The 10013-nt window shown below is 36.9% G+C and overlaps 3 protein-coding genes across 3 annotated transcripts; 2 read left to right on the forward strand and 1 right to left on the reverse strand.

Annotated features, from left to right (window-relative positions):
• Positions 1-1234: 1234 nt before the first annotated feature.
• On the forward strand, positions 1235-4797 carry LOC145032474 (Pentatricopeptide repeat (PPR) superfamily protein). Its single transcript, XM_078981293.1, has one exon. It carries the CDS (start codon positions 1500-1502, stop codon positions 3672-3674), a length of 2175 nt encoding a protein of 724 aa, XP_078837419.1. The 5' UTR covers positions 1235-1499; the 3' UTR covers positions 3675-4797.
• A 104-nt stretch (positions 4798-4901) lies between these two features.
• LOC145032476 (peroxidase N-like) lies at positions 4902-6232 on the forward strand. The gene is made up of 4 exons (XM_078981295.1): positions 4902-5157; positions 5228-5410; positions 5477-5642; positions 5712-6232. Exons 1-4 carry the CDS (start codon positions 4945-4947, stop codon positions 6131-6133), a joined length of 984 nt encoding a protein of 327 aa, XP_078837421.1. The 5' UTR covers positions 4902-4944; the 3' UTR covers positions 6134-6232.
• A 298-nt stretch (positions 6233-6530) lies between these two features.
• LOC145032475 (formate--tetrahydrofolate ligase) lies at positions 6531-9795 on the reverse strand. The gene is made up of 5 exons (XM_078981294.1): positions 9476-9795; positions 8729-8878; positions 7357-8532; positions 7136-7282; positions 6531-7033 (listed from the first exon to the last, which is right to left on the reverse strand). Exons 1-5 carry the CDS (start codon positions 9623-9625, stop codon positions 6758-6760), a joined length of 1899 nt encoding a protein of 632 aa, XP_078837420.1. The 5' UTR covers positions 9626-9795; the 3' UTR covers positions 6531-6757.
• Positions 9796-10013: the final 218 nt, after the last annotated feature.

The following is a 10013-nucleotide window of genomic DNA, read 5'->3' on the forward strand; positions in this document are numbered from 1 at the left end:
AAGTGAGCATAAATCCCGTATAAACCTAATGCAAATTTTATACGGTAACAAAACAAACATGGGATGTTCCTGCTCCGGAAGGGCACAAAAAATGGAGGTATCTGGAATCATTACTAACGTATTAAAAGTCGTGTAGTAGCAAAGAAAGAACACTTGACACCCGTTTTGTTTCGTCAGACGAAGTTGTAGCTAGCAACCACAGACGGAGAATATCGACCCACATAAATCTATACCGTTTGTTATAGATTTACACCAAAGCTCATTTTTATAAATCTATGTTGTATGCTTAGATTTACACTATAAATCCCTCCCGGATTAACGGTTATAGCGCAAATGATTTTGTCTAAGACAATCGATCTCAGTGTACACAACAGCATAACCCATAGCTTAGGATATGATCGTAGCTCATAAAACTTTTAGAAACAAACATATCTTACATAGAGCATCTCGTGGGCGTGATAGAACCTAACAATATGTTTAGACATCTTAATCCTAAACTCTCTGATATAAGACTTTAGAATACTTATAATTCTTTGATGTTTTGGAATAATTTTGATTTAATTCCTTTAGTATTTGAGATTCGTAAGACGTAATATATTTCCAAATCTTATTGCCTATCATGACGAATATATATAATTTTGTTAATTATTGGTTATTTTATCGAAAAAAAACTTCTTTCTTTATTATTTGCATTAAATACATATCACATGACATTAGGTTCCCTTTGCATGTGATAAGGCTATAAGGTGTGATGTTATTGTCATCACACTCCAATACCACACACTAGGAATGATATACCATGAAAAAAAAAGATCGAAAAGAGAGATAGAGAAAGGGAGAAAGAGTGAGATAGAGACGGCAAGAAAAGGTTGTACAACCCAAACTGCACACTAGAGGTAGTGTTTTCTGCGGTAAAACACTAAGGTGTCGTTTGTTTTTTCAAATCGAAAATAGCTGAAGTATGCGGATCACCTCTGCAACCCTCTATAGCAGAAGAGGGGGGACCAAACGACTACAATATTTAATAAAAAAATTGTTTGTTTTTTAACTTCTGCAGACTGCTGCAATAAGTTAAAGTAAAATGTGAAGAAATCTAAAACAAACGATCAAATGTTACACGCACAACATTTTTTAAATCATAAACCTTTAATAAAACAAACAGTTGACCAAGTGTTGCGGCGTGGGCAACAATAAATGATTAGAAAAAACAAACAACCTCACCGTGAACCATGAACCATGTCTCCACCTCATTCTTACTCTTATTGCACTCGACTCCCACCTAACCTATGAAAATAAGTTAAACCTTGTCCTAAATTATCACCAATCCTAGCCCTAATTCTTACTTCACATTCCATCGAATAGAGCTTTCCTTCAATTAAGGATTTAAGGTGTGTATACTTCATAAAGACAATGGCTTGAAAAGTTAAAGACCTTTGTTTCATTAGACGCGAACTCGATTATTTGAAATGACACAATGAAGGCCAGACGCTTACTCATGAATGAGGTCATTACGCAGCATCGTCGAAACTTCTGTGTATGCTTTGTCGACGACGACCCTTGCGGCAAACCATTCTCAAATAGTCAAGTTAGGAACTATCAGGGATACTTACACTGCCAATATTCTATTAGGAGGTTATTTAAAAATCAGAGAACTGCGAATTGCCTGCAAACTGTTCGACGAAATTCCTCAAAAAGACACTGTTTCTTGGAATTCATTAATAGCTGGTTACGTGAACTATGGAGATCTTGAGAGTGCTTGGGAGGTTCTAATACGTATGAAACGTTGTGGGTTTTGCTTTGATGGGTACACATTTGGTAGTATACTCAAGGGTATTGCTTCTAATGATTGTCTCTTTGCTGGGCAACAAGTGCATGCGAATATCATTAAGACAGGGTATGATGAAAATGTATACTCAGGAAGTGCTCTTTTGGACATGTATGCAAAATGTGGTGGAGTGGTGGATGCACATAAGTGTTTCAATTGCATCCCTAACCCTAATTCTGTGTCATGGAATGCTCTGATTTCAGGGTATGTTGAAACTGGTGACCATGTGAATTCTTTTCAGCTATTCAAATCAATGCATAGGGAAGGTGTGAGGCTTGATGATGGCACCTTTTCCCCAATTCTAACATTGTTTGATAAACCTGAGTTCCATGAGCTAACAATGCAGGTCCACTGTGCGATCATAAAACATGGTATGGAATCTGATAGCTCTGTACTTAATGCTACAATCAGTGCTTACTCCAAGTGTGGGTCAATCACAGATGCCAAGGGGGTATTTGATGGTGGAGTTGACTTTCTGGACATTGTCTCTTGGAATGCCATGCTGGCAGCTTGCTTGGAACATGATGAACGAGTACTTGCATTTAATCTTTTCTCCAAGATGCAAATATTGGGATTTGAACCTGACATTTATACATACACTAGCATGATAAGTTCTTGCTTCGAAGAAGAAATCCGAAATCAAGGACAATCTTTACATGCATTGGTAATCAAAAGGGGAGTCGAACATCTGACACCAATTTCAAATTCATTGATGGCTATGTTTAGTGGACCTCCTGGCAACTACATGGAATATGCAATAAGAATATTCGAGCACATGGAGTTCAAGGACCGAGTTTCTTGGAATTCAATGTTAACAGGACTTTCACAGCATGGGTTTAGTGAGAATGCCTTGAAACTTTTTCAGATAATGCAATCTGGAAACCTGGAGATGGATTATTATGCGTTTTCTGCAGTCCTTAGATCTTGTGCAGATCTGGCAAGCTTACAATTGGGTCAACAAATCCATGGTTTGACCATAAGATCAGGTTTTGAGTCTAATGAATTTGTAACTAGCTCTTTGGTAGTCATGTACTCTAAGTGTGGGATCATTGAGGATGCTAGAAGATCCTTTGAAACTTCCCATAAAGAAAACTCAGTTACATGGAACTCGATGATATTTGCATATGCCCAAGATGGTCAAGGTCATGTTGCACTGGATCTTTTCTCTCAAATGAGGGAAAGAAAAGTGAAAGTGGATCATATAACTTTTGTTGCAGTTCTAACTGCATGTAGCCACATTGGTTTAGTTGAAGAAGGATATGAGTTTTTAAAAAACATGGAATCTGATTATGGGATTTCACCTCGAATGGAACATTATGCTTGTGTGGTTGATCTATTGGGACGTGCTGCATGTCTCAAAGAGGCAAAAGAGGTGGTTGGGTCAATGCCATTTCAACCTAATGCAATGGTATGGAAGACTTTATTGGGGGCTTGTAGATTGTGTGGTGATGTTGAATTAGCAATGGAAGTGGGAAACTTTTTATTGAAATCAGAACCTTATGAACATTGCACTTATGTTCTTCTATGTGACTTGTATGGACATCTTAGGCGATGGGATGAAGTTGCTGTTTTAAAGAGAATTATGAAAGAGAAAGGGGTGAAGAAGGTACCAGGTTGGAGTTGGATAGAAGTTCAGAATCAGTTGCATGCCTTTAATGCTGATGATCATTCACACACTCGAAACCAGGAGATATACCAAATGTTGACAAAATTAACCAATGATATTGCAAGTTTGAAGATTTTTTATGATCCGGATACTTTGATGCATGATTGTGATTGTGCTATTATGAATAGAAGAACTACCATGCTTCAAGATTCAGAAGCTTCATTTTCTATGGAATGCTATTAAGTTGCTACATTTGGAATGTCAGATCAAATCTTGACCACTGGAAGACTCTTTGAGATCTAAATCAGGTACTTCATATATGTTAGTTTTTAAAAGTTTGTTAAAATTTGAGATCTTAATTGGGTACACATTGATATTGTTGCTCAATCTTTGTGTTTATGTCCTCTGAAATTTATAATCTTATAAAATTTGGGGTTTATTGTCGAAGGTATAGGTTGCCAAAGTATGGTAGAACTAGGTGTGGATTCTGTTAGCTATTTCTAAGATTATCTGTGTTTATTATCGCCATTTTGTTTTAGTATTGAAGTAAAAGTGTTGTAGGGTTATTAGCTGACTAGTTAAGGCCATATAATAATCTATTTAAATGCAATTCACAAAATTTTCTTTACCCATATAATAATCTATTTGGGTGAATTATATATGAATAATTTATTTGGCTATAGTTGTGTAATAATATAATTTATAAAGTTACTGTAATGCAAAATATGTAAGACAAATTTGTAACTCTAAAAAAACATAAGGTGTGTTTTGAAAATCTATATAAGTTACAAAAAAAGAATATACTTTTTGTTGTTAAAGATGGTGTATTTGGTTGTATGAAACTATCACTCTCTGCAGATTTTACACCATTTTTTGTGCATATGGTGCTTTGAAATCACCTTCCACGTGAATATAATTACATATACCTTTCAAAAGTGCCCTCTGTCTCTGTGTCAAGATATATACAAGCAGAATGTCACCATAGCATGAAGAAACAAAGTTTGCAACCCTAAGAATATCTTTAAAATACAATTAGTAATGGTAACCATCACTTAAGGTATAAAATATGCATAAAGAAGTGGTTAGTGGATGCTCAATAGTGGAGATTATGGGATTGCCAATTTGCCATTGCCTACCACCTCCACCATAAGGTTTAGTTTACTGTGATTCATGAACTTCTTGGAGATTCATATATATTTTATACAATCTGATAAGAGTTAACCACTATTATCTCACTAATCCATGAATTTTTTAACAATATTAAAACCATTAGTGATTCAGTTTATGCAGACTTTTATCTTACAAGTTGCAGGTTTACCGGAATTTGCAGCCGCCATACATCACAGCACTATATAGTATATAGTTTCAGATGCTTTGTCAATATCCACTTTTATGTGATAAATTATTTTATTAACCTTGTTAACTAGATGACTTCATTTATATGACACTATATATATATAAGTTAAGTCATAAGTGATTCTCCAACTATAATTCACATACCATTTGACAAGTCATGAAGAACTCAACCAACATCACCTTTGCATGGTTCATAACCATCTCCATGTTATGTTTGCTTGCAAATTCTCAACTAACAACAACTTTTTACTCAAAGTCATGTCCCAATCTTCTCAGTATTGTACGCAAACAAATGATGAACGCGATCAAAACCGAAACAAGAATGGCAGCTTCTTTACTCCGCCTTCACTTCCATGATTGTTTTGTAAATGTAAGTCCTTATCTAATCGATTAATCCATATAATGCCAAATTATCCGTCTTAATATAAAAAAAAAAATAGGGGTGTGATGCATCAATTTTATTGGATGGAAGCAACGGAGAGAAAACCGCTTTTCCAAACATCAATTCCGCTAGAGGGTACGAGGTGGTGGATGCCATTAAAACCGCCGTGGAAAGCTCGTGTAGTGGAGTAGTTTCATGTGCTGACATTCTCGCCATAGCTGCCCGGGATTCCGTTCTCTTGGTAAGTATCAAAACATCCTGCCCGAATTAGAAAAAGAAACTGACCGCAAAATCAAATCATTTGCAGAGTGGGGGACCATCATGGAAGGTGTTACTAGGAAGACGGGACGGGCTCGTGGCGAATCAATCCGGAGCTAATTCAAAACTACCCGCGCCATTTGAGTCGGTTGGTAACATCACTCTCAAGTTTCAAGCTGTAGGCCTTAATCTCACCGACGTCGTGTCGCTATCAGGTAGTTATACTATACCTGTGTTTGATGTGCATTGGACTGAGATTGATACTGATAGTGTAAAAATTGTAGGTGCGCATACGATTGGGTTAGCGAGCTGTGCTACATTTCAAAACAGATTATTTAATTTCTCGGGATCGAATGGTCCGGATAGGACGATGTTGGATGGGAACATGGTGTCGGGGCTTCAGAATTTATGTTCACCCGGAGATGTTACCCGGACAACTCAACTTGACTGGAACTCAACGGATTTGTTTGATAATAATTATTTTCAAAATTTGGTCAAAGGGAGGGGAGTTCTTGAGTCTGATCAGTTTTTGTATTCGAGTGCTCAGGCTGTGTCAACTACAAGAAGTCTTGTTGATGTTTACAGTAAAAACCCCAAGCTTTTTTCTGATGATTTTGCTAATTCCATGGTCAAAATGGGGAACATAGAACCACTTACTGGGTCGGCTGGAGAGATTAGGAAGAATTGCAGGGTTGTTAATTCCTAATTTCACTACTGTTTTTCTTTTTCTAAGATTATGTGAGACAAGTTATTATATCCTGCAGGAGTTAAATGCAAATAATGGGAATAAAGTGTTTTTTTTTTAGGATTCTGTATAAATTCTACGTGATTCCACATTACCTAATTATCATGACTTAAAAAAATTGAATAATTGAATATCTGATGATTGGACAGATTCTAAAATAATAGGTTTCCCTTCATGATCTTATAATTACTCTATCTTAAGTCAAATTATCTCAATTTCAAGCAATTAAGAAAATACTAATCGCAATTAGTTTTTGCCGGATATCCAAACACCTCTTTTCTTGGTTATAAAATCAACACTACAATGATAGATCAAATTCATGCCCAAACCACCAATGTTCCCTCCCTCAATTTCTTGGTTATAAAATCAAAAAGTAATCATTTATTACCTTCTAGCGTTGATTCAATTCGTTATTTCTTCGGATACATCAATTGTCACTCACTAATTTGGAAGGCATTACACACAGAAACAGTCTTAATTTGTCTAGTACACAACATAAAGTACAAGAAGTCAACTTTTTCCAAAATGCAGAACTGCAAACATTTCGATCAACAGCTCTGTTCTTGTGTTCTTAGTACACAAGCTTCAAGAAAGCCCTTTCACCCTTCCAGTTTCAGTGTCAAGATCAATGTCATAAAAGCAAGGACGTGTAGGAAGTCCAGGCATTGTACTCATCGTCCCCACCAATGGGTAAATAAACCCAGCACCAATACTTCCCCTAACATCCCTAATAGGTAACACAAATCCTGTAGGGGCTCCCTTTGCTGAGGCATTATCAGAAAACGAGTATTGTGTTTTTGCCATACAGATTGGCAAACCAGAAAACCCTTGTTTGCTATACATCTCAATCTGTTTCTCCGCCTTTCAAATCAAAAAGAAAGAAAAATATGGAATCATTAAAACTTGTTTGAAGTTTACAGTGATTTGATTCTGTTAAAAAGAAAAAACCCTAGAAAGTTATACCTGTTCTGAGTACTCAACACCACTAGCACCATATGATCTTGCTATGGCTTCTATCTTCTCTTTGATGCTTATATCCAAAGGGTACAAGAATCTCAAAGGTTGTGTCGCGCTTTCACAGGCTTTTTGTACAGCAATCCCAAGCTCAATCTGGGGATAAAATCGACATTTGCTACTAAGTTCATTATATTTTGTAAATAAAGTTAAGATCACTGATGACTAACCGCTCCTTTTCCACCATGGGCATGGTGAGTGCAAAGAACGGCATCAAAAGCACCAGCTCCAATGGCAGCGTTTTTGACAGCAGCAATTTCTGCATCAGTATCAGTTGAAAACTTATTCACAGCCACAACAACATTCACACCATACGCCTTTGTGTTCTCAATGTGTCGAATCAAATTCACACACCCTGCTTCAACAAGACCGACGTTTTCGTTAACATAAGCCTTGTCAAGCGGTTTTCCGGCGGTTACCAGGGGCCCACCACCGTGCATCTTCAGAGCCCTAATCGTGGCCACAATAATCGCACATTGAGGTTTCAACCCGCTATATCGACATTTAATGTTCATAAACTTTTCAGTTCCTATATCCGACCCAAAACCCGCTTCTGTCACAACATACCCACCGGGGCCCACCAGCTTCAATGCAATTTTATCAGCCACAATTGAAGAGTTTCCATGGGCTATGTTGGCAAACGGGCCCGCATGAACAAGAACAGGGGTGCCTTCAAGGGTCTGCATTAGGGTTGGATTAATGGCGTCTTTCATGAGCACAGTCAATGCGCCACCAAGCCCAAGATCATCAGCTGTTACAGGGTCACCGGATTTGCTGTTCCCAATCACCATCTTCCCGAGGCGTTCTCTCATGTCAGATAAAGATGTTGTCAGGGCTAAAACCGCCATTATCTCACTAGCAACTGATATGTCAAAAGCTGTTTCTCTCACCATTCCTTTCTCATCAGGGCCTTGACCCACCGTGATTTTCCTCAAGAAACGGTCATTTACATCCATAACCCTCCTCCATGTGATGCTATCAGGGTCAATGTCGAGTCTTGCAAATTTGTTGACTTCTTCTGGGGTCAAATCCTCGGGTTTTGTCTTGGTAATATTCAGCTTTTTTAATCGTCTGAACATTATGTCATTAAAGGTGCGGACACCTTCTTTGTTTGGTGGACATAAGCGGCTGAACAGAGCTTTATCAGTTTGTGTGTTTTCATGGAAGATTCGTGTGTCAATGGCGGCAGCAAGAAGGTTGTTTGAGGCGGTGATTGCATGAATGTCACCGGTCAAATGAAGATTGAACTCATCCATAGGGATGACTTGACTGTAACCACCACCGGCTGCACCACCTTTGATCCCAAATGTTGGCCCTTGTGATGGTTGTCTGAGGGTGGTGACAACCTAACAACATCAAGAATGTGATCATGAACATTAAACCCTAATTTTTACAAGAACCCACAACCTAAAATTGCATTATATACAAGTAGAACACCAATGTTATAACTAAAGATCAAGATGTAATCATGTAGTGACTGAAACCCATATGAGATTCTTGATATGAAAATGAAAAATGTGAAAATTAAGTGAAGAATGTTACCTTTTTATCAAGAAAAGCTCCCAAAGCTTGACAAAGACCAACAGTGGTAGTAGATTTGCCTTCTCCAAGAGGTGTTGGAGTAATTCCTCCAACAACAACATAATACCCATCTTCTCTTTCTTTCAGTTCATCAAAAACAGACAACAAAACCTAAAAAAATCCAAACACCCAAATCACAAAAAAAAAAAAACCTAAAATTTTCGCATACCCATATCATTGCACAACAAAATCCAGAATTTACACATACTTAAATCGCTAAATCAGTCGTATAATATCTCGGTTGAGAAAAGAGCTCCGGTTTCAATGGCCATTTACATGATCCCATTTGGCTTTTCTCTTTTAAAAAAGATTCTCGGAAATCGATTTGAAGTAATAAAAAAAAAAAAGGAAGTAACATCCGAATATCCGATATCATTTTATAGCTTTTGGGGATCAAATGGGTATTTTATTTCTTTAAGTTCATTATTCACAGACAATAAAACCTAAAACTCACATATGGGCAGATAATAATAAAAAATGGCCAGATCATAACATACTATACAAAAAAGAGATTAAGTTTGACTTTTGACGACAAACCTAGTAGTATCCAGTTGTAAGATCGATAACAAAATTTTCCCAAGATCTACCTGAAGTAAAGAGAGGCCACTTTGACTTCCAAAGTCAGATTGTAGCTGTGGGGACTAAATTACATCGCTAACAAACGAAGTGTAAATTAAGATTGTACAAAGAAATGCGAAGAGCACATACCTTGGCCTTGTATTTTCCGTAAAGATCATAGTGGTCAGGGTTAAGATTGAGATCTTTAGCAATCTCAGCGATGTGTAGAGGAATAACTGAATTTGCAATATCTATATCTGCTGGAACAGGAGATACCACTTCTAATTTTCTTGAACTCATCTTTGTTCTTCGAGATAAAGGGGGTTTTATGCAAAGATCTTGGATTTCTTCCCCTAGGTTTTAATCTTTTTATAGAAAAGAAAATAAAAAAACAATGAATCTATGTCATTCGTTCTTAGATGCACTGTCAGACTGTGTTTATGAATGATTGTGATTAGTGTTGAATATTGAAATGCGAACCTTGTGTGGGCTTGGTCCTATTGATCAAGGATAAGTGGAGCCCATGCAATTGCAATTGCATTTTACTCTTTTTGACTTTCTATGAGTGACACTTTGAAAAAATTAAATGTGAAAATCCGATAGTTGATGACAATTTATAAAGATATTTATATGTTTATCTTCATGGTTTTAGTTTCTAATATAGTTGTTTTTTTTTTTATGGTTTTTT

This window comes from Lactuca saligna, chromosome 2, assembly GCF_052625555.1.
Source record: "Lactuca saligna cultivar CGN05327 chromosome 2, ASM5262555v1, whole genome shotgun sequence".
NCBI lineage: Eukaryota > Viridiplantae > Streptophyta > Magnoliopsida > Asterales > Asteraceae > Lactuca > Lactuca saligna.